Below are 24,549 nucleotides of genomic sequence, written 5' to 3' on the forward strand. Positions count from 1 at the left end.
CTGTCTGGGACAATAAGGGCTCATGGGAGAGCAGGAATTAGGACCGGCCCTGGGAGGCCACAAGGGTTGCATGCACCACACACAAGCCTGCTCAGAGCCACCCTCTGACCCCAAACAGTAGGCTGTGGAGATGGCCAAGGTCTGGTGAGGACTTCTTTCAGCCTTGCCTCCTTCCACAGGTGGCCCTCCTATGACATCCGCCTGGGAAGACAGGCAGTTGAGGCCCTTCTTTCTTCCTTGCCTTGCAGGGAATGCCTCCTGCAAGGAGGGGACACCTCCTACTTGTGCACAAAGCTACCATGCATTCCCACACGTTCTGAAGTAAGATGTGAGCCTTGAACTGGGCTCGATCCCCCTTTCCACACTCGATGGCCTCCCTATGGGCAGCACCGGGCTGTGGGCAGAGCAAGGGTACTCAGGAGGTGTGTGCAGAATGGAGGGAGAGCTGGGGCAAGGATGCTGGGAAGGGCAAGGAGAAGATGGGCAGGGGGGACCCCATAATCCTTGGGCGCTAGTGAAAGGTCCTGAGCCGCTTGCTCTGGAGAAGAACAAAATGCATTTTAATGATTTCTGCAGCCCACAGGACACCCATGTGGGGCCTGGTGAGGAATGGCAAGGCCATCACACAAAGTAGGCGGCCAGGGCTGACATCTTGTCCTTGGGCCGCCTGGCATTGGGCTTGCCAGGCGGCCGCCGGCCCCGAGCCCGCCCTCTGCCCTGCCTCCTCCCTGGGCCGCCGCGGTGCATGGGGTGGCAGGAGGCCGCATGCTTCAGTTCCACGAGCTCCTGGAAGATGGGGTCGCAGAAGACACAGCCCGTGTGCTGTGTCTCGTCGCCTGGGAGTGGGGACTTGGCCTTGTTGAAGTCCACGGCGAGCAGGGCGGCCTCGCAGGTACTGCAGGTATCGGCGGACACACGCACGCGGTAGGCGTTCTCGAAGCAGTGTGCCACCACGTTGCACTTGTTGCATGCCACCTTCCACTTGGGGCCCGAGGTAGGGTCCAGCACCAGCACGCCACCCTCACAGCCCACGCACTGGCCGATGCCCAGCATGCTCAGCGAGTGCTGACATGTGGGGTGTGTGCACTCATTGCAGCCCATGCCTGGTGGGGGGAGGGCAGCCCATGATGCACACCCCCAGCTCCTCCCCCTTCCCTCCCAGGGGCTTCCTCCCAGGGTCTCAAGGTCTGGAACACGCATCCCAGCAAGAAGCGTTCCTCTTGGCCTTGTTTATGCTGGGTCTCGGTACCCCTGCTGCCACTGCCCCTGCTTCTCTAAAACCTCCTCAACCTTCGAGAGCCAACCCTCCATCATTTCTAGGTCTTCCTGGTGGCCTCCAGCCAGGTTCATCGCCCCCCTTTGTTTTGCTTCCACAGCTCATTCCAAGCTCCAGCCAAGTGGCTCTTATGCCATCAGATTACACAGGGCCATTGGCCTCCCTGGAAGCTGCTGGAGGGCAGGGCAGGGCCTCAGGGATGCCAGCAGCTTAAATCAGACTGTCCCTGTCACACAGGTGAGGCCCAAGTCAGGAGGGGTGAATTGAGACTCCTGAGGACTCCCCAGGCCTCCAGGTGAAGGTGGGTAGATGCCTCTCACTGTGCCTCATTCCCGTCCATGGCATGGGGTGATGACACAAGGGGCTGGGTGTGGTGTAAAGGACAGCATAGCCAAGGGCGAGCATGCTAGGCCCTGGGCCCCCTCTAGACTCTCGGCCCCACCTGGACACATGCTTTCCTTTCTCCAGTAATCACCGTGAGGAGACAGAACAGTGGTAGACACTGACTGAGAGCATACCCCCTTGCCAGGAGGGGTCCCCCAGCCGGCTGCATCCTCTCACTTGGGAGGGGGGACAGCACGCCTGCTGCCCAGATCCTGAATGAGCTGACTATAGTTGCCTAGTCGACTCTGATTGGCATGGAGAAAGGCAGACAGCTGGGCCAACTCAGCAGGGCCCAAATCCACCCCAGGACTCCCACTCCCACCTGGTGTCGGGGCTGGGGCTGGGGCAGAGCCCCTCAGAGACCAGCATGGTGTGGGGCCGGGGCGGGGCCCAAAGAGGCACTATGGACACCCAGGGGGACAGGCCAGCCTGTCTCCGGAGGGAGCGGCCTAGGCCCAGAGACATGGCACTCACCTTTCTTCATGTCTCGGAAGGGCGGGTGGTTTGAGCAATAGGGGCACAGTGGATAGCTCTTGCCCCGAGAGCCCGATGACCACAGGACCAGCTCGAAGTCATCCAGCGGGCACCGGAGCTCCTTGTAGAGCTTGATGGTGCCGTTCTGGGGGAGCGTGTAGGTCTCGTCACAGTGTGAGCAGTGCAGGCGGCTCGGCTTGGCCTGAGGTAACACCAGTGAGGGGGTTCAGGGTCACTGAGGCCACCCAACTTTCCTGCCTACCCTCATTCTCATGGTACTGAAGTAGCTGGTAACATGTAATCCACAATGCATGTAACATGTAATCTATAACATAGGACACACAACACAGAATATGCAACATGTAACAAGTCATGCACAATGTAATATGTGATACAGAAAATATAACATGCAATACATAATACATGATATGTCATATATATGATATGTATCATACATACGCTGTGTCATATATATGTCATATATATATCATACATATGTTGTGTAGAGAATATGTAGGTACTGTGTAGTACATAGCACCAACATGTAACGTGTAACACGATAGTATACCTCTGTACGTAACAGAATGCAGACACATAATACGTGTCATATGTAACAGGTAATAGGTCACATATAACACAAAACGTGGAATGTGTTGCCAGGCAACAACCTCTCAGGCAAGGACCCCTGGCCACGAGTCTCAGCACACTTGCTGCACGCATGAAGAAAGGCAGTTCTAAATCCCCTGTGTGTACACAAGTACCCAGCACAGCAAATAATGTTTTGTTAGGAAAAACCAGACAATGTGTTTAAGTGGCCTCACAGTGTACATGTCCCTGGAGTCAGGGGACACTATGGGTGTCTGTGGGTAAGGCCGGGTAGGCCTCTCATGCTTGTGTGACAACCAGGACCAAGACCGTTATTCCTGCAGGACTGAAGATAAAGCAGAGGCTTCCACAGGTGGCAAGACTTGACTGAGTCTATGCCCGCCAGGGCCGGAGGTTAGAGGGGAGGCTATAGCCCTTCACCCTGCTTACCTGGATGTACTTCATAAACCGGTGGCACTTCCCACAGCGGGACAGGGGCTTGCCCGTGGCCGCCAGGGGCGAAAAAGACACCTCCATCAGCTCATCCATGCCTGGGGGCAAGCAGTGCAGAGAAGAGTCACATCCTCTGGGCCCGGCAGCCCACCTTCACCTCAGATGGACAGGCGGAGGGGAGGTCCCCATAAGTGGACCAGGACCTGAGTGCGTGCCTCTCAATCCCCGAGGGTGTGGGGTCACAGAAGGGCAGAGCTGCCGCCTCACTGGTCACCTGAGCCGGTGGCTTGTGTGCGGTGGTGAGATGCCCGTGCTTTAACCCTGATGATGATGACGGCCTGGCAGTGAGGTGCCACTGCCTTGTCCTCCCAACGGAGCCCCAGAGTCTGGACTCCAGATCTGGATACCAGTCGCATACAGCCATGGTGGCCCTGACCCAGGGGTAGGGAAGAGGGGGGCCTCACCAGCGATAGAGTCCACGAAGTAGTGAAACTTCCTCTTGAAGACATCCAGTGTGTGGCCCAGGACCTGGCGGTAGTCAGCCTTGCCCTGGGCGATCAGGTTTAGCTGCTTCTCGACTGCACTGCGGATGGTGGGGAGCACCAGCTCTGCGTCTGCAAGGTGTGGCGGTGGGGAGGGGTCAGGTGCCACTGGGAGCACTCACATCGAGGGGTTGTGGCCAGCCCCCAACAGTTCAGCCTGGAGTCCCATGATCCCAGGCCCTTCCTCATTTCCTACCCAGAAAATCCTGTGTGGAGTGGCCGGGGGCATCCTGTCCCTGGGACAGTGTCACAGTTTCTGGGAGTCCTGGGACCAGGCCTATGCCCCACCATCTCCCCTGATCTCCTTGGAATCTCTCGGGGACAGAGCCGACAGCTCTGCAAGGAGGACCCAGGGCCTAGCTGATCTGTGGGGAAGCACCCCTTGCACCTCCTCTTTTGGAACCTTTGCACTTGTCCATCCATCCATCAACAACATGGAGCACCCTGCTGGGAAACATCCTCTGGGGGGTGCTGGTATAGTACCCTTGCAGTGGGAGGTAGGGCCCTCCCACAGGGCCATTGCCCATCAGAGACCACGGGCCAAAAAATGCAGTGCCACAGCCCAGGCGGCAGCCAGGAAGCCATAGCCGGCCAGACTCACCAATCTTGTAGTAGCCATGCACCAGGACGATGCCCAGGTTGGTGGGCTTGAGCCGGCGCCCACTCTCCACAGTGACATAGTTGCGTTGACAGATGTTGTTGATGTGCACAGGGATGCTGGCGTCTGTCCCTGCAATACACAGCAAGGCTCTGGGGTTCCTCAGCTTGCCCCCATCACGCTGTAGGCTCCACATCTGCACCCACCTCCCACGGGGCCCCCGGTTCTCAGCCCCTTCCCCTATTTCCGGCCAGCACTGTGTGGGACACCAAGTGTGTGTTTCAAGAATGGTCTTGTGAATCCAAAGATGGTTCTCCCAGTGCCAGTGCTGGGGGCTTAATCCCTGTCTACAGACAACAGAGGCTCACAGAGGTTAAGGAACTCTGCCAATGTCGCGGGAGCTCATTCCACCTGCCCCTCACATCTGGAAAAGGTGACCGCCTCGGGCTCTCCTGCCTTGATTCTAAGATACCTGAGCCTTCTGGAACCAAGGCTCAAGACCCCTGAACACAGAGGAACTCCCAGGCTTGCTGCCAGATTGTGCCCTCTGAAACCTGCTCAGGATCACCCACTTTCTGGCTCCCAGGTGCCTCGTGATCAGTTTCCAGGGTGGGACCTCCCCTGGAGACTTCAAAGTCACCTGGCACTGTCAGATGCTGCCCTTACGGCTCCACTGTGCTGAGGAATCTCCTTAGATGGTGCTCAGAGGCTAACGGGATCACACTTAAAGGATAATGCTGGGACTGGAGTCTGAATCCCTTGCATTGTTGCCACTGCTAGAGGGGAGAGCCTCTTCAAACAGCTCTGGGGGCCCCAAGTCAACAGGGCTGCTTTTGGCTAGAAGGTCACAAGAGCCCTTCAGAAGGTCACAAGAGCCCTCTCTGTGGACACAAACTCACTTTTGGTCATGGGGTCTAAGGAGCCATGGATTTGTCAATGGAGAAACACAGAGGATGCTGGGGGAGCAGCACCCACACCCCACAGCCTCTGTACCTGAGGACCCAGGGCAGAACCCATAGCAGGCACCAGGCCCCTGGGAAGAAGCAGGTGCAGCTCTCCAGCTGAGGCCTCCATTGTCCCCAGAGCCCCAGGCTCAGGTGGGACATCACCCGTCATAATTGTTGGTGACAGAGCAGAAGCCAGGTACAACAACTGGGATGCTCGAGGCCCTCCAGAGCCTGGTCAGCTGTGGGGCACATCAGGGAACATCAGGGACCAGGCAGCTCCCATCGGAGTGAACACTGCCTGAGGAGCTGGCCACACCCTGGGCCCTAATTACCAGGTGCTGGGCACGGAGGGGTCACAGAGCAGCTCTGGAAGCACCATCTCCTGGCCCATGGTCCCAGGATGGGGACCCTCGGGCCCAGGGCCCGGGCAGACAGGTGCACCCACCAATGCCATGCTTCTCCATGAGTGTGATGAGCTCAGCCTCAGTCAGGTAGTCGGGCGGGCTCGTCTGTTTCTCCAGCATCTTTATCTCGCTCACAGGAAAGGTGTCGCCCCTCTGGCAGGTGGGCAGGCTCTCCTCCAGAGGCACGCTCTGCCAGGGCATGATCTCTGTGAAGCCTGGGGACACAAGATGCGACCACTCAGGGTCCTGCCCAGGCAGTTCAGGCCTGAGACACTGGGCCTCCCTCTCCCGGAATGATGGAGAACATTCTGTTAGTCTTTGGAGGTGTGGGATGAGCCACAGTGGGATGCCCAGCTGTACCTGGAGAGATGACGGTTTTGCCCGTGCAGGTGAAGTGCTCGGACCCAATTCTGAAGGCGATGGTGCTCTGGAGGTACTTGCAGTCGTAGCTCACCGTGGCGATGAAGTGTCTGGTGATGTACTCATACAGCCGCCATGCCTCGCCCCCTGCAACACGCACAGAAGCTTGTCACTGGCCAGGGACTGGTTCTAGGACCCCCCCCCCCCCTCACAGCTCTCCCTTAGGCTGCAGAGCCTTGGCTGTTGGCACAGGATGGCAGGGCTGGCCTGCACTGACGCTCAAGAGAGGAGGAGGAAACACAGGAAGAGAAAGTGACTCTCCCTGGCTGAGGCGGTTTCTTCACAGCTCGGGCTCCCACATTCTACCCCCGCACTGACGTGGGACTGCTCTTCAGGGCCTGGCCGGTCCGCAGCAAGGGACTTGCAACCATCACTTCAAACTCAGGCTGTGTACAGTGGCCAGTCTCTACAGGTACAGTTCTCCCCTTCCCTGCCTCCTCCCAGGACACAGGCCACCAGCACCGCCTTGGTAGGTGGGGCCCTAGCACTCCCTGTCTTGGTCCTGGCCTGTTCTGTCCTGGCCCATCTGTATGCTCCTCCTGCTCCTGCCTCTTGCCAGCGGCCACTGCAGTTCTGTCCTGTCTCACAGCCACAGAACACAACTCTCAGGGGACCTCCTCTGCCATAGCCAGGAGCAGGTGGGGAAGGGAGGGAGCCCCCACATTGCCAACGGGACCTGACACTGTCCAAAGGTGCCATGTGACAGTACTTCCCACCCAGAAGCCTGGAGTGGGTATGTGTGCGTATGTGTTGGGGGAGTGTCCAATACCTAATTCGGCCTCAGTGGCAGACCTCATGGGGGTAATTGGGGGATGGTCACCAGCGTCGTGGCCCTTCCGTGGCCGGTTGATACCTTCTGCTAACAAGCGCTTTACCTGAGGTAGAGAAGACAAGGTGGTGTGTGAGTCTGGACATAGCCATATTCCCACAGGGAGGGAGCCAGCACCAGTCCCAGGTTTGGCCAAAGCGCCTGGGCTGGGTCCCCAGACCCTGGCAACAAGCGTGCCCAGTGGCTCTGCTCACTGTGTCAGCCCAGTAGGGGTGGTTGGCCTGCTGTCGCAGAGGGCCCTTCAGGTCGAAGTTCTCGGGATAGTGGGTGGTCTCGGTCCGCGGGTAGCTGATGTAGCCTTGTGTGTAGAGCCGCTCGGCGGTCTGCATGGCATGCTGAGGCCCCATGCCTGCAAGAGAGGGCAGGCTTAGCTGGACCAAAGTGCCGGGGATGGCCAGGTCCCTGCCTATGGGTCTGGGCACTCGGGCTCCCCACCAAAGGTGGCCAGGGCCTCCTGGTAGATCAGGATAGCTCCGAGTGGGCACCGCAAGCACATGGAGCTACTGGCCAGGCATCTGTGCCTGGGCAGCATTCTCCAAGGCCAAGTCCTGAACTTGTGAAGTGGACCTAGGATAGGAACGCTCCACAGTCCCACCCTCATGACATGGTTTTGCCGATTCAATGTGGGCTCCAGAGTGTTGATCTCGCACACTCCATGGAGCACTTGGGGTCTGCTTCGGGGTTGGCTGATGTCCCACTATGACAGCAGAATTAGCAATCGCCCCCCATTCTGAGCCACCTGGGTATTTCTGTCCTTATGGCACTCCGGGACCACTGAGGGATGGCTTATCCTCCTGCTTCTCCCTGACCAGCAGATGCTGGCCCTCAGCTGTTGGTCACTTGGTGTCATCACTGCCCTGAGGATCCCTGAAGGTGCCACTCTCCAAGGACACTGTCCAGGTTCCCCAGGCTGCAGCGGCTACCAATGCCTTGAGGCCAAAAGCTGTCAGAGAAGGCTGACTCTCCAGTCCCAACCCCTTCTCACTGCCATGGAAACGAGGCCCAGAGAGATTACGTCAACACTGGTCGCATTTGTCCATGCAGGAGGTGGGTCCAGAGCGCTAGCCTCCCACTCGTGGCCTCTCCCCCTATACCAGAGAAGCTGTTCTGGGTTGCTAATGCCAGGATGCCCCCTGTTGGGTGGTGGCACTCACTGCCTCCACTCTTGTGAGGGTGCACCATCTCAGTCATGTCATCCTCAGAACAAGCAAGACCCTGCGATGGCCATGACAGCCGCCCTGGGTTCCTGTGAGGAAATCGAGGCTCTGGGACAAGAAACAAAAGTAGCCAAGCTGAGATGGTACCAGAGTTTGGGTCCAGAGCTGGAACTCCATCGTCTAACGCCTCTGAGAGGACTCCACTGAGCTACTGACACATGAGGGCTTGCCCTGCAGGGGATCCCTAACCATGGGCTTCCATGCGTTCAACCAAGGCAGCAGCTGAGGAGATGTTTAGTCATACAAAATGGTCGCATTTTCCCCACATAAATTCAAAGAAGCTGTTGAATATTAACCAACAATCCTCTGAGAAGGGATCCTCTTGCATGTTAGTTTGTTATTAGTTATTTTCACTCTGCAATTTAAGAAAAATGAATTCTGCACGAAGCTCAGATTCCCACTAAGCCTCACAGGATACTGCAGGTGGGCTGCTCCTTGACACCAAGTGAGCATGGAGCGGGGGGGCATTCAGCACAGGTGAACACGGAGCGAGGGGCCTCAGCACAGGTGAGCACAGAGTGAGGGGCCTCAGCATGGGGGAGCAGAGCGGGAGGTGGGGGAGGCACTTGGCATGGGTGAGCACAGAGCAAGGGGCCTCAGCATGGGTGAGCATACAGAGCGGGGACTGGAGGGCAGTTGGCATAGGTGAGCATGGAGGGGGCTACTTGGCACAGGACAGCACAGAGCGAGGGGCCTCAGTATAGGTGAGCACACAGAGAGGGGTTCGGGGGGGCACTTGGCACAGGTGAGCATGGAGGGGGCTACTCGGCACAGGTGAGCAGAGTGAGGGGCCTCTGCAGGGGTAAGGACAGTGGGGGACTGGGGGGGCATGCAGCACAGGTGAGCGTGGAGGGAGAGTGCCGCTAGTAGTGGCGAGAGCATCAGCACTGGCCCCCATCCCCAGGCGCTGCACCAGGGCTGAACGGTGAGCCACGGAACCGTCCCAAGAAGTCTTTTGTGAGCTTTGAGGAACACTCCTACATACCCAGAGAAGAGCTTGCTACTCGCAGCATCTCCACAGTGTTTAGGGCGAGGGGCCGCTGCTTGGCCTTCTCTTTCCTGCTTGTGGCCTCCACCTAGAAGACAGCACAGTCAGGGATTCTGGTGGCGGGGGAAGGATGCCGTAATAGAGAATCCGGCTGTGTGGCCGAAGGTCTGGTTTCATTCACTTGGTCTTTCTGCCTCTCAATTTCACTCTTTACAGTGGTCTCAAGACTTGAATATTTATTTAGGCCCAGAAAGGGAAAAAGAAAAAAAAACTCTTTTCTAGAGAATTTCTAGGGAAAGAGAAAACTTAGAAGAATGGCAAAGAGCCAAGAGAAGGGGTTGCAAAATCAAAATCCTCCAGGAGCTAGTGGCAGCCAGGCGGCCCGGCCATGGGGATGGCAGGTGAGGCCTGGGCCAGGCCACGGAGCTCCGGCCCACCCCAGGGGCAGCCGCTCACCCCTCGCTGCCCCCGAACATCCCACAAGGGCCTACTGGCATTGCCTCATCTTCCAGTTCGTCAACAAAAGCTGCAAATCAGGACTTTTATGTGAAATCTTGTAATTTTCCAATTTTGGTAACTATTTTGAAATACTTGTAAACACCAAGCAGTTTAAAGAAAATACTGGTCAGCTTCAAAGTCTGGGCTGAGCTGCTGTCAGAAGAGAGGGCTCTGTCTTGCCTGAGGCAAAAACAATCCAAACAACTCAAGTCCAGTGCCCTGCCCCTCCCAATCCCATGGAGACCCAGCCACAGGTCAGGACTGTGCCTTCTGAATTCTAGACCAACAAAAGTGGAGGCAAATTTAGGCCAAAATGGGTATATGCATCAGGGGAGGCTGGGACCACTATGGGTGAGATCTGGAGAAGGTGGCAAGGGTCTCCTGAGGAACGTGATTGTGGATAAAGAATGAAGCAGCTTTGGAGAAAGCTCTGAAAACCTGAGTCAACCGCAATAGGCTGAGTAGAGCGCACCCAAGGAAAGCTTGAAAAGGACAAGAGAAGGCTGCTGAAGGAGGCCAGGCCGCACCTTCACGACTCCAGTAGCTGGTAAGGCTGCGGGCTGCCGTGATGATGGTGGACCTGTCTCCACCCCAGGCAGCCAGCCCCTTGCCAGGTGGCATCATCCTCTTCCTAACAGCCAAGCACATGACCCTCAAATTCAATAAAACCCTGAGAAAGAACCACAGCACCACAGAGGCCATGAAAGCTGACCGAGGTTGGGCTACCCCGCGCTAGCTGTGTGACCCTGGGCAGGTCACACAGGTCCCGGTGGAGTTGTTAGCATTCAGCATCACAGAAAAGGGACATTTGTGTGAAATGGGAGTCCTGCCAAAAGGAGAGAATGCCCCTGGGCTCCTGTGGAAAGGGCCTGGCAGTCGGTGGACGTGGGGCAGTGCCCAGTACAGAGCAGGGGCACACCACAGTGACTGCGAGCATCAGGAACCATTTTTCTTTCCAAAACATGTCTGTTTCTGAAAAGGAGACCAAGATGGCACCCTAGGTCACAAGCTGCTTTTCCAGCCAGAGGCGTCTAAAGACCTCCTCCCCCCCAGAGCAAACATGACAGATGTGGGCAGGGAAGGCCCACCTGGGCTTCCTTCTCCAACTTTGTCATGTTTAAGAACATCTGAGCGATCTCCCTGTCGAATACTCGCACTCGGTCCCAGTCCAAAAGAAGAGATCTGTCTTTATCCACATTAACCTGTAGGAAAAAGGATAAAAAAAGAAGACGGGAAAGAAATATCCAGCTGAGCACACTGCCAGGGAAGGGAATTGAGGCAGATGAAGCTGCTCCTTGTCTGGGGGGGCAGCGGTCCCATCTCTGAGTCTCACAGCCATACCTGTACAGGTGTGCCTAGGTGCATAGACAGGTAGGCTGAGACCCAGCCCGGTACCGAGGGAGGGCTGTTCTGATTCAGGCCTCTCCCTTGAGATTAGGCTGGTGGTCTAATGATGCGAGCCCAAAGCTGAGGCTGCTGTGTCTTTAAGGAACATGGGAACCTACACATTAAGGCCATCCCCGCCCACCATCTAATGCCTGGACAACACTAGGTGTGGCCCTTTGGGGTGCCCCCCTGCCCTATGTCAACCAGACCAGCTCTGTATTATGTTTTAAATGTTACAGGCAGCTTACATGGAAGATTTTATTTGGAAAGAGGATTCTAAGACTTCAAAACATTTGAAGTCAGGGGGCTATGGCCCTCAGTTCAGATCTTGGATCCGACCATCACAGCTGATGGCCCCGAGGTAGGACCTCTCCCCTCCACGCTGCCAAAGCTGACTTCATTTCTGCTTCTGTAAGTTCAATGCATCCAAGCCAATGAAGGCTAGGGTCCCTTCTCTGGGTACCCTGAAGAACACTCTGGCCTCTCTCCTCTGTGCCCTTGGCCTTCAGGGCTTGCAGGGCTAGGATGATGATGGAAAACCCTCAGAGTCCACAGCCTGAACCCGGAAAGACCCAGCATGCAGAAGGAAGGGAAAGCAAACCTTGGCCTGCAGCACCCAGTAGGTCTCCGGTTTGAACGACTGGATTTTATCATGTCTCTCCACACAGAAGCCCAGGGTAGGGGTCTGACATGGCCCAAAAGAGATGAGGGAGCTGTCCAGATTGCCATATTTTCCCTGGAAGTACTTAGTTTGAAACCTACAGGGAGGCATGGGACAGAGAAAGATATTCTGGTCATGGATTCGCTCAAGACACCATTATTAACCAGCCATGTGAGTCCAGCCTGGGGCCAGCTGGTCGCGGCGCCCTGCTCAGAAGACAGGGGACAAGGTGAGGACATACTCAGCAGCGAACCTGAGGAGGCTGTGTGTGGGCTGAGAGGAATCACGTGTGTGTGGCACACATGGCGTGGAAGGCAAGAGAGAAGAGCAGACGCTGCACCGATCCTGGGGCTGGGAAACCCTTCTAGTCTATTCCATTCCCTCCACCCTCTCCTCAAGACCTACACCCTGCTTGTCACATGGTGCCCTGTGTGGTCTAAATCAGCCAGACAGATGGCTTCCTTCAGGGTTTGTAGAATATTGGCACTGGCCTAGTGCTAACCAAGTGCAGGGTGACCAGGGGGAACGGTGAGGCAGGGGCTCTGGCCATGGGGTGGGCAGCCAGCACCTGGTGAATGCACAGCCGATACGCAGGTCCAGCTCTTGCCTGGCGTCCACCGACAGCGCCTCATTGTGGTCGGGCTCCCCTAGGCGGGCCATGGCGGCGCAGATGTCCGTGTCCGTGATGGAGCTGAACCTGGCCCGGAACACCGTCTTTTCGCCACCGTGGGCTGGATTCATGACGGGGAGCACGGCATCTAGGACCTGGGGGAGGCGGCCCAGTGGTCACCTACCTCGGAGGTCTCTGCCTTCTGCTCTGCATCCCACCTGCGAGGCACGATTCTTCTCCCAGCCGAACCTCACCGCGTGGGACTTCCTCTCCCTCCTGCCAGCCCCTCCACCATCCCCTTCCCCATCCAGAAGTTTCAGTCTCTCCCCAGCATTCCTGCTACATGGCTTCTTCTTCTTCCACTGACAAACCTGTTCAAACACCTGCCCCTTACTACCATCCTCTCTCACCTTCTTTCATCCCAGCCAAACCAGGAAATGCTAATGTCCTGGATGCAAGGGAGCTCAGTCACAAAATCCTCCGTGCTTGACCCATTTCCCTTCCTTTTAGAGGGCAGAGGGCTAGGAGGGGTAGATGGAACTTTTAAGAGACTGAAGAAAAGCCAGGGAAGGAAAATAGAATGAGGAGGAAAAGGCAGAGGGCAGGATTGGGGAGGGCACAGGGGACTCCCAAGGTGGGAGCTTGTTGGGGAGGCCTCAGGGCTGAAGTATAGCATGAGACCTGGAGCCTGATTCACCAAGAAAGCTGTGCAGTGAGGGAGCCTGGCCACGCTGCTTCATTACGAGAAAGAGGTGCCTTCGTTTCTGAGGTGGAGAAAGCCCCATGAGTTTCCATCTCCAGAAGCAAAGGCCCCCCCAGGGGAGGAGCAGCCCTGTAGGGGAGGCGCTGGGAGTGGAGTGTCTGGGAAGGGACAAAGCATGATCATGTTTATTGAGGATGCTGTGCTGGAACACGGGGTGCCCTGAGCTCCCTCTGTCACACAGGAAGCGTTTCCTGAGCCCCAAGGTGTGCCAGGCCCCAGGTGAGAGCTGGGGTGCAGAGGCAGGAGGGTGAGTGGCATCAGAGGACACCTGCAGTTAAGTTAGGACCCGTGTGAGGGCGCCACACATGCAGCCAAGGCATACAGGGAGGTTGGAGACAGAAGGCTGGAGGGCATCTTGGGTGGGGAGTGGACGGTGAAGGCAAGGGGTGAGAAAAGGAGTGAGGAACGTAGCCAAGTGGCAACCAGCCTCGGCCGAAGGTCCCTGAGAGGTGCCCAGTAGGCTGCGATTCTGAAAGCGACCCCCCTCCCATCCACCTAGAAAATTCTGCCCTTTCTGTCTGTTCACACAGTGGTCCCAGCAGGGGAAGTAACACACCTTTGCCCTTGGTAGAGTCTGTAAATTTGGAAGTGTCTATGCAATTTCCAAAATAAAGGAGGGGGGAAAAAGGCATTTTGAAGGCAACATCATGGATTCCTGGCCACAGCCCCCAGAATGGGGTGACTGCAAATACAGTCAGCGGGAAGACCAGAAGTGAGGACCGCAGTGGGTCCCCCTCTCACCTCAAAGCAGATGTTCTCCCCCTCCTTGTCGCAGTCCAGCCACAGCACGATGTAGTCGCAGCCTTTGCCCTCCACCTGCCACAGAGCACACAGCCACTGGCACCTCCATGGCCTGGCCCACACTGTCCATGTGCTCCTTCCTGGCACGTGAGCCCTGTGGAGCAGGACAGGTGCCCAGAACAAGGCCTGGGCTGAGCAGATGTACTAGCCATGGTTAGGCTGCCTTTGCCACTCAGAGAACTTCGCTCAGAACTTAGTGTTTTGGACACAAAAAGGTTATAAATGCAATATGATCTTAACCCCAAAAAGTGCTCGGGGAGAGGGGTGAAATGAAATAAGCCTAAAGGTTAATGGGGATTGTCTTAGGCAGCGTGATTCTAGATAAATTTTTCTTTCCTCTACTTTCTAATATTTTCCACAATATGTATGCATTTGTTTTAAAACTAGGAAAATCACCAGCACCACCAAACAATTTAAAAAACAGAATTTCTGCTTTCCAGGGCCCAGTGAGAGGCCTGCCCAGGTGGGCCTGTGGGTGGTTCTAAGGCCAGGAACAGGCCTGAAAGGTGCCTCGTGAGCCAGCAGGGGGCGCTGATAGAAATCGCTGGGAGGCCGGTATCCAGCAAAGGCCTCCTGGTTCCTGAAAGGGGGAAGGACTCAGGTGCTTGCCTGCACTGCCGAGAGGCCAGGACCGAGACTTCCCAGGCCCCACTGCCCCAGTGCGCCGCACACACCTGCAGGAACTTCACCATGTTCAGCTTGGGGTTAGCTTCCTTCTTCTCTGTCGGGGCTTGGCTGAACAGCTCTGCAGGGTCCACCTTGTCCCATTTGTTGTACTTTCCTACAAACATAGCCACGGTGACATCTGAATCACACTTCCTGGCTCACAGAGCTTGACCTCTGCAATGGTCATAACCCCAGGAGAGCGAGGTTTGGAAAACAACTAGGGGCAGACCTGGGCCTTCGTTCCCCCAGGCCACAGAGGGGAAACCACACCGTCGCCACCCACAGGAGCCACCCCTGGGCAGGGCCACTGCTGCCCCAGCCTCACTTCAGGACATGCCCTGTGGCTGGCAGCACCATTCCTGGGCTGGCTCACTTTGCCAGAGCACTGACCATACCACTCATACTTCGGCCTTCTCTCCCAGCCTGGATTTCTGCAAGTCTCCCCCCACCCAGCACGTGACGGCACACAGGACAGGTGCTCAGGGGATCCCTGTCGGGGATCAATCTTTGGAGCCTCATGACTGGTACCTCCAACCACTTCTCCATGCAGGGCTCATGCCTGCATGCTGAGCATCCCCATTTCGTACAGCCTGGGAGAACCGGGTCAGACAGAATCAAGTTCAAATCCCAGCTCCCAGCCTCCTGGTTGGTGATAAAACTCAGGAATCCAAATGCTTGGCCACACAACTGAATCAATGTCATTGTTGTTACTGAGCAGCAAGAAATGTTGAGACTTTGCTGTGTGCTAGGCTCTCTATCTTCACTGTAACACTGAGTCCTCAAACAATCCCAGGAAGTAGATGGCACCTTCAGAAGACTCACTTTACCCGTGTGGAACAGAAACTCCTAGGGGCCCTGGTCCCAGCCCATGAGCCTCTGGAGCAAGGGTCAGAGCCTGGCTGGACTCTTGTCAAGCATAGGACCCTGCACCTGCCTGTTGGGTCACTGAAGCGGGCTCTTCCAAGGTGACAGATAGCAAAGATAGAAGGATGACAGTGACGGCCACCGATTGGCCACTGGACAACAGTCACACTCAGCAGGAACCATGTTCCAAAAGCCTGTGTGCGCCAGGCGCCCCCGAGGTGGGCACTCACTGTCTCCAGGAAGCACAGGAAGGAGCACAGGGCATGCAGTGACTAAGGACTCTCTCTGGGATGGGGATCCAGGGGGTGCTGAGCTCCAAAATGTGGGTTCTGGGCACCTCACCCAGGGACCCTGGGTCATCTCTCCCTGGCCTCAGGACTCATGGGTTCTGCACAAACCCCTCTGCCTGGAGCCCTCCCCTGGCTCCAACTAGGCACTCTGCAGGGCCTCCCTCCGCAGGACAGGAGATGAGCACGGCCTTGGGGGCTCACCTAGGAAGTCCAAAGTCATCACGTGACCGCAGACAGACGTCATCTTGAAGCGGACGGGCTGGCCAGCGAAGGTCCCGCTGTACTCATGCACCGAGCACGTTCCGTTCAGGCCTTTGTGTGAGGACATGTTTCCTGCAGGGGAGGAGCACGGTGACGGCCACTCTGACAAGCCACAGCCACTGAGGCGGCCCCATGCCCTTCCCCAGGGCAGTTAGTGATTATGGTCCCCAGCCACTGCACGTAACTGAGTGCTGGGTGATGTCATGGCTTCTCAAGGGAAACGCAGTTTGCAGCTCACCAACCAACACAGTGTGCTCCCCTGCCGAGCTCTGGGCAGGCTGAAGGCAAGGAGCACCCTCTCTGAATGCTCTCGAGATTGACACTCTTGGGACCTTCCCTGCATTTCTGCCTCACTTCTTTCCAACTTTACTTGAGGGCCTCTGGGGGGCCTCCTCATTATCAAGTCCCACGGTGTCTTTTCATGCTCCCTATTGAAAGCCCCTCGGCATCTGGGGACCTGGCACTTCTCAGCTCTCCCCTTCCCTTCAGAGAGATGCCAACGCACTGTCCTACCGTGGTCATGGTATGTGGGTACCACTTCTAGGTACCCAGCACCCGGGCACCCTTCCTACCTGGACAGAATCCAGAGATAGGAAGGGAAGCAGCACCCCACCCACTGCCCCAGTGGCCAGAGCAGGGCTAGTGCCCTGGTGTCCCAGGAGGGCCTAGACGAGGGTCAGTCTGGTGGCTCCTCTTGAGTGACATGAGGCACAGAGGTTGCAGCTGCAGCACTTGAGGGAAGGGACAAGGGTCCTGGGGTAAGGGCAGTGTGTGTGGCATGGCCACAGAATTAGACTAGGGTCTAAGATGGGTGTCAGACTTAGACCAGGGTGGGCGCCTGGCTCTGTTTTCTTCCTTCCAGTGAATTCTCTCTCTGTGTAAGTCACCAGGGCTGCTTGCTGCTTATGACCAACAACTGGACAAGCGCACCCCTCTTACAGTGGCTTACCTGGTGCCAAGCTGTGACCAGGCTGTGACCTGGGCACGTAGGTTTTGGGAGTCCCAGTCCTGGCCCACACTGGCTGTGGCCATAAACGCATCCTACAGTGATAATACTGAGATGCTGCATTGACGCCTGCTGTCCTGCAGCACATCAACTCCAGGGAGCTGGGTACACTTGGGGAAAAGAAGGAAAGGACCGTGCCCCACCCCAAGGGCTGTCCTCCCTACCTCGAGAGAGGATTTTAGCAATGGACTGGGCCAAGGATGGCTTTTCTGCAACCATGAGCACGGTCCTCATCTTGTCTTAAGGCAGCTGGGGGCTTCGGCCCTTCACACGCCGGTTTCAGAGTGATGGCAATGAGGTTCAGAAACTGCTCTTCTGTGACTCAACGCTACTGTCAATGCTGACTCCTGATGAGAAGACAAGACCCTGAAAACAGAAATGCTTCTAATGGAACCTCTACCACTAAGAAGGAAACTCACTTTAAAAAAAGGAAAAAAGGGGGCACCTGGGTGTAAAGCAGTTCTTTAGCGTCAGACTTTTGGTTTCAGCTTGGGTCTGATCTGAGGGCCGTGAGATCAAGCCCCTCGTTGGTCTCCACGCTTGAGGAGTCAGCTTGGGTTTCTTCCTCTTTCCGCCCTGCCTCACATGTGCACGTGCTCTCTCTCTGTAGAATAAATAAACAAATCTTTAAGAAAAAAAAAACAAAAAGAAAACAAGCAAACACAATTTCTTTAGGGTGTCTGGGTGGCCCAGTCAGTTAAGTGTCCAGCTCTTGATCTTAGCTGAGGTCTTGATCTCAGGGTCCTGAGTTCAAGTCCTGTGTTGGGCTCTATGGTGGGCATGGAGCCTACTTCGAAACAAAACAAAACAAAACAAAAAAAGGGGGCACCTGGGTGGCTCAGTCAGTTGAGCAGCTGCCTTTGGCTCAGGTCATGATCTGGAGGTCACAGGGTCAAGCCCCATGTCCGGCTCCCTGCTCAGTGGGGAGTCTGCTTCTCCCTCTCCCTTTGTCCTGCTTGTGCTCTTTCTATCTCTCTCAAATAAATAAATAAAATCTTTAAAACAAAACAAAACAAAGTAAAACAAACAAAACCAAACCCCCAAAATAGGGGTGCCTGGCTGGCTCAGTCTGTAAAGCATGCAACTCTTGATCTGAGGGTTGTGAGTTCAAGCCCCACCAGACTGGATGTAGACTTTACTTAAAAAACAAACAAGCAAACACCAAACCTGAGGTGAGAAAAAGAAGTTAGGGAAACTTGAAGACATTGGACAAACCAGAGCAACGGAACTGGCTTAGAGATGGACACCTGGGGGACTGGGTTCCTTTGGGAGAAGCAGATGTGGCTCCATGACCTCAGGTCAGCCTTGTCATCAAATCCATGCCGGGAAGACTTTGGGGCCTTTGGATCTGGACTGATAGGCTGGGGTAGGCAGATGGCTGGCCCTCCTCCCAGGGCAGAGTTCCGTTTGCTCCCCAGGGCAGAGGCTCACCTCCACCTCAGCTGAGAATCGGGATGCCCTGGGACTTTTTTTGTTTTTAAGATTTAGTTTTATTTGAGAGAGAGAGAGAGAGAGAGAGACAGATAGAGCATGCACACACAAGCAGGGGAGGGGCAGAGGAAGAAAGAGAAGCAGACTCCCTGCTGAGAGATCCCAACTTAGGGCTCATAATCTCAGGACCCTGAGCTCAGGACCAGAGCCAAAATGAAGAGTCATCAGATGCTCAACTGAATGGGCCACTCAGGCACCTGGCCCTGGGATGTTTTATAAAATGCCGATGCCAGGCCATGTTCTCCAGATCCTTCTGATCCAAAACTAGACCTGAGACCCACTGGCCAGGGAATCCGGATCCCAGCAGAACTTGACAACCCTTTTCCAATGGACTCTGATCTACCTTCCTGCCTGCCCCAAGCAACCTCTCACATTGCAGACCATGTTTTGGCCAGTGAAACTGGACACAACTGTCTAAAGAAAAACATATTCTCAGGCCTGCGTTCCCTTGCTTGGAACATACTGCCAAGCCCAGAGAATGCAGCTCAACTGTTCAAAGGCCCAGTTCAAGTGCTAACTGTTGTTTAAAAAGCTCTCCATGCCTCCTGCTGGCCCCCAGCCCTTTACAACAGACCGCCCCCCCAACCCCGTGGTTAGTTACTGTTTCATATTCCCAGCAGCGCAGGAGCAGCCTGAGGTCTACATCACTGCTGGTGATGGTGACAGCTGGTTCCAAGACTGCTTTCGGACAATGAGTTCCTGCTGGCTAAATAAAAGAAACACGAGCCCTGTCTGTCTTTTTGATCATTATACATATGGCCTGGACGTTGACAAATATGACACTGTATTACCAAACAACAACCACACAACTTCTACTGGGACAACTGGGCAAACTTCGGCGGTGGGGCGGGGCGGGGTGGGGGGTAAAGCTAGACTCCTACTTTATAATTTCCACCAAAACAGATTCCAGATCTAGCAGAAGTTTAAGCCAAAAGCCCAAACTAGGAAAATACTAGAAGAAAACATAAACTTTGGTATGAAAAGAAGACACCTAAGGATTTCAGAAGTGCAGAAATACACTTCTTTGTGTTTAAAAGCATTTGCCTTCCTTTTCTGTAAATGGTCTATTCACATTTTTTATGTGAATAAAAAAATTTTATTAAAGCTTTTTCTCCCCAGCTGGACTGCTGTTTTCTTATTTTTAGCAGTTGTTTATGTAATGAGGAAACCAGCCCTTTGTGATAGGATAGCCAATAACACCTAGCACAGAATATCAGAAATAAAAAGAGCTTGTGCTTGTCTCACCAGCAATGATCACAGGGTAAGCACACACGTAGGTGAGGGGCTGGTGACAAACTCGTTAGTAGGTGGTGGAAGTTCAGCTGGAACGACCTCTACCTAGAGCAACTGAAGAGGTCTCTCAAAACTCCAGGTGCATATCCCCAGCAATCCCACCGCTGGGAATGAATTCAATCGTCCCACAATTATTTACTGAGCAATTTATTACTACGTGCCCAATACGTGTCGCCATGGCCACATGGGGCGAAGCAGAGCCAGGGAAGGGAGGGATTGGCAGGGGTGAGTCCTGTAGCATCTGGGGGGGAGGTCCAGGGAGGGTTGGGGGACAGCAGGGAGTGTGCCTTCAGACTTTGGGTTTGCTCTGAGGGAACTGGGAGGTAGTGCAGGGGCAGGATAACCTGACTTCAAGCATTCAAAGGACCTCTCTGGCTGCTCCAAGAAGGGAGCATCTGGGTCCCTGGGAAGCAGCGGGGTGGGGGTGCTGAGTGAAACTTGGGGTCTGGGCAGATTCCAAAGGCAGAGCCAGCAAGACTGGGAATGGGAAGTGAGGCGAATGGAGAAGAGACTCCAGGGCCTTTGGCTTCAGCAGCTACAGGATGGGATTCCCCATTTGTTGAGATGGGAACTAGGAAGAAGCAGCAGCTCTCGGGACGAAGGTGCAGGTGTCTTCAAAGCAAGCTGCCTGCTGGCCAGCCAGCTGGACTATGGAGGAGGCAGTGGCACGTGGCAGGTGTGGAGCAGGCAAAGGAGCCCAGGCTGTGAGCCGGGGAGATGAGCTGACTCAGGAAAGGTGGGATCCTGGAAGCCCAGAGAAAAGGCCCTTCAGAGGGGGAGCCCCCACCATGTAGAAGGCTACAGATACCTGCAGGCCGGGTGAAGGGACAGCAGAGACCTGACCTTGGAGTCTGGAAACTTGTGGGTGCCAGGTGACCCTGCTGGGTGCTGTTTCTTGCAGTGAGTGCCAGAGGTAAAAGCCCGAGTGGGGGAGCTCAAGAAGGCCTGGAAGGAGGGGAGAGGGCACAGTGGGCTTTTTCATTTTAAGATGGAAGAAATGGAACATGCTGGCATGTTTGTCTGAGACTAGAACTCATCGAGTTCCCAACCAGTTTTTTCAATAGAAAAATCAGTATCGACCAGGTTTTTGATAGAAAAGCTCGAGTAAGGAGGGAAAAGAGAAGATGCAGGAGGCAAGGAGGGACCTGCTGGAGTGATGTCTCCGGGTGGGTGAGGGGTGGGAAGCCGTGGCTGTCCCTGGCCAGAAGGAGGGCCACTCTTCTCTTAGGGCAAGTGTCACCAGTTAGGACAGGAGGCGGTGCTTGGGGCAGGCTGACAGCTGCAGGAGAGCTAAATTTAGCAAGGATGGGATCTGCCCGGTCAGTATGAGGGAGAGAGAGGGGCCGGGGTTGAGGGGAATGATTCTTTAAGATGGGTAAGGAGGAAGGGAGGCCATGGGAGGCCCTAAAAACTGTAAGTGCTAGAGTAGGGAGCAGTAGTCAAAGAAAATAGAGGTCAGAGGGCAAGGGGCAGTGGTGTGGGGCCTGAACGGGGTGGGGGATGAGGCCACAGAGGGAGAGGAGGCTGCGAAGCAAGCAGTGGACGTGGACACTGGGTTCTCAAGAGGGAGGATACAGGGGCACCTGTGATGAGACAAACCGCTGGGAAATTCCCTGCAGTATTACCATTCATAATCAAAGATTAGAAACAATGTAGCAGATGTCAACAGGGAATCATTAAATCCAAGTATGGTGTACCATGGAACACCAAGCAGCAATTAGAAAGGAGTGCATCTGCTCGGCAAATACTAACATGCATCAGGTTTCAGAGAAATTACATGAAGAAAGTCTGGTGTATGACTGTACAAAGCACTGCCCTCTGTGGGTGCATGTGTATACATACACACGCTCAAGAAATGGCAATGAACTACCCGGGGACAGGCCTGGGGTTAGGATCTGGAAGCTGGGGCTGGGGGCAGCTTCTGGTAACCAAACTCCCTTATGTACCTGTTACATTTAGTGGTCAATGACTGGTCAAAGAGAACTAAGATTTAAAAGTACAGACAAGGGGCGCCTGGTTAGTTAAGTGTCTGACTTTGGCTCAGGTCGTGATCTCAGGACAGTGAGAGGGAGGCCTACATTGGGCTCTGTGCTCAGCAGGGAGTCCACTTGAGATTCTCTCCCCCTTCCTCTGTTCCTCCCCCTGCTTCCAAGTGTGTGCGTTCTCTCTCTCTCAAATAATAATAATTTTACCTGAAAATAATACTTTTAGATATCTAAATTTTAAAAATGGACTTTACATCTGAGTACTGCCAACATTTCTCAATGTCCTTTTTTCCAATGGTGTCAAAGTTTCTAGAAGTTTTATATTTCTAGTACTCTTCTTTATACCTAAGGATCCTAAACACCTTTTCAGTAAAAATTAACAGTCTTTTCTAAAGATCTCTTTAGAGAAAAATGTTTTCCCCTAACTCATCTTCAAAGGGAGTACCTCATTTATCCCGGGCTAGGGATACAACTGGACAAAAGCACACCAGCATCCCTCCTGAGTTCACATCACCTGTCCACACATCAGACTAGTTGCCATTTCCACCCCAATACGTGTAGGTCTTTCGCAGCTCTGGCTTGGTCCAACAGTTTATATTTCAGTTCTGCATGAGTACTTTGTAATGATCTCAGTATCACTGATTTACTAGGAAAGAGATAGGACTTCCTTTAAGGATTCAGAATCACGGAATCCCGGGAAGGGAACGCTGGTGATGGTCTGATACAGCCATCTCAAGGAAAAACTAAGACTCAGAAAGAGATATTCCAAAAGTTACCGGGGAAGTTAGCTGAGTTGCTTTTGAAACTCCTGCTTGCTTACCAGGTATATATATTTTTTAAACTGCATCAGGTTCTACCTCTTAAAAGAATTCTGCAGTCTTTACTGTGGCTAATTTTCTGTGATTATCTTGGGCCTCTCCATTTTTCCATGAAGGCACACTCCAATTTCAAAGGAAGTCAATGAGGAGAATAAAAGCTGAAAGCAATGGTTTGCAAACTCTGATCATACCACATACCATCTTAAAACCCTTTTGCTCTACCAACGTTATTATTCACTTAAGTTTTTGCTTCTTAACAAATGCTTCAATGTATATTCTTTTAAAAAAGAAATTTTATAGCTTTGTAGGACCTGAAATCCTGTAGTCAATGGCAGAACCAGCTTCTTTCTGTAACCTGCATGGTTAATCACATTTGATCTTATGGCCTGCTAAAGCTGGGTCTGAAGTTTGTCTTCTTACTTCAAAAGGGAAGATCGGCAAGTGCTATGGAGTTAGCACCCCAAACTGGAACTGTAGTTAGGAGGGCCCAAAGTGAAAGAGAGTAGCAGTTTGGCCTGTTACTAACTACCTAGTCAACTCTCACCAGCAGTACCACCAGCAGTATGTGGCCTTTGGGAGACATAGTCGATAAGGTCCTTTCCTGTCAGTCCTAGGAACGACGGAACTTAAAGTGGGAGTGGAGGCCTAGCAGTGGTTCAAAGAGCATTTAGAGCCCTAGGATCTCCTACCTTAGGAACTTAACCCAAACCCCATGGAGTCAGGAAAAGAGGGAACAAAAGCTCCTCCTCTGCAGGCAAGCAATCTCTATAAACTGCTACTTTGTTTGATCCTGCCAACCACTCTACAAGGCTGGATTTGTAATTTTTGTTTTTGAACTACGAGTAACCGAGGTTCAGAACAATTCCGACTGGTGTCAAGTGACCTTTGCCAAAGCTCTAGGGACCCCAGGGCTAAAGGCCATCAAGCCCACGTTGGGCTGACTTCCCCACGTCCTGTTCCCAAAGCCTGAGTAATAGAAAGGCAAGAGAAGCCCCCCCCCCCCCCCCCCCGTCTTCCTTTTCTTTTCACCTGCGGAGAAATTACTACCCCTGGATTCCAGCTAATTTGTTCACAAAGGACCCTCCTTTCTCTCCGTCAAGAACAAGTCAGAGAAACACACCAGGGTGCCCTCAAGACTGAGGCAGGGCCCAGGAGGCGTCCAGTGGCCGCGACAGCTGCACCACCTCCCCGAACCTCAGTTTCCCTACCTGTTACAACAGAGTCTAACAACAGACCGCACCTCAAAGAACTACAGGGCGGTTCCATGAAGGAGAGTTACTAACTCTAGTGCCTATTCCTTCCAGGCACCGGACTAAGCGCTGGCCCATCACCTCCTGAACCCCCACTGCAAACCCTGGGGTGGGGGTCCACCCTGCCGGGAAAGAGGCGGCGAGAATATGCAAGACCAGATCTTTTCTCATGCCCCAGGGCTACCAAACCCCCCACCCGGCGCCCGGCCAGCATTCGGACAACGTGCCCCTAAAAGGCCGGCGCTTCCCACTTCCCGGGGTCGCCTGGCGCCCGCCACTCGCCTCTCACCCGCAGCCCCACCGCGGCTCCCGCCTGGACTCCCGCTTCAGCTTTCGCTCGGGGCGTGGCGGGGGTGGGGGCGAGGAACTCGGCAACCTCTACTTCCGGGTCCGGCCGCGGCTGGTGTCCCCCCATCTGCCCTCCGACGCGTGCTCGTCCGTGTCCGCGGGTTCCGTGGCTGGTGCGTACCGGGGGCACAGCCTCCAGACGGCCCTTGCTCGCGCGGTTGTCTGGGATCCCCAACCCTCCACCCAGATCCCTCCTCGCAGCGGCCCTGGGGTGGGGGAGGCGGGGGTCCCAAACCTCCATCCTGACCCCTCTCCGCGGCCTCCCCAAATTCTCCGCCTTATTCTTCTCTGCCACCGCGGAAGTAAGAATGACATTTTATAATGATTATAAAAACTGGATGATAGGAAAAAAAATATATATGCTGTCAATAATTAACATGAAACTGCGCATGTGTATATGAATGTGTATATCAGGCTTCTTTCAATGCTATGAACGTTTGT

General features: G+C 54.5%; 1 protein-coding gene across 4 annotated transcripts; it reads right to left on the bottom strand.

Annotated features, from left to right (window-relative positions):
* Positions 1-537: 537 nt before the first annotated feature.
* TOP3B (DNA topoisomerase III beta) lies at positions 538-24,181 on the bottom strand. 4 transcript variants are annotated; one of them, XM_059139768.1, is made up of 20 exons: positions 24,050-24,127; positions 19,016-19,120; positions 17,369-17,527; positions 17,088-17,289; positions 15,858-15,989; positions 14,511-14,617; positions 13,777-13,851; positions 12,231-12,427; positions 11,603-11,759; positions 10,704-10,817; positions 9,115-9,205; positions 7,107-7,261; positions 6,853-6,958; positions 6,024-6,170; positions 5,705-5,878; positions 4,316-4,444; positions 3,637-3,786; positions 3,170-3,270; positions 2,135-2,336; positions 538-1,103 (listed from the first exon to the last, which is right to left on the bottom strand). In XM_059139768.1, exons 4-20 carry the CDS (start codon positions 17,155-17,157, stop codon positions 622-624), a joined length of 2,589 nt encoding a protein of 862 aa, XP_058995751.1. In that variant the 5' UTR covers positions 17,158-17,289; positions 17,369-17,527; positions 19,016-19,120; positions 24,050-24,127; the 3' UTR covers positions 538-621. The 4 variants fall into 4 exon arrangements, with proteins under 4 accessions (XP_058995751.1, XP_058995752.1, XP_058995750.1 ...); XM_059139769.1 differs by lacking the exon at positions 19,016-19,120 and having other exon boundaries at positions 17,088-17,270; positions 24,050-24,181; XM_059139767.1 differs by lacking the exon at positions 19,016-19,120 and having other exon boundaries at positions 24,050-24,181.
* Positions 24,182-24,549: the final 368 nt, after the last annotated feature.

The sequence above is a fragment of the Mustela lutreola genome, chromosome 11 (genome assembly GCF_030435805.1).
Source record: "Mustela lutreola isolate mMusLut2 chromosome 11, mMusLut2.pri, whole genome shotgun sequence".
Classification (NCBI taxonomy): Eukaryota; Metazoa; Chordata; class Mammalia; order Carnivora; family Mustelidae; genus Mustela; species Mustela lutreola.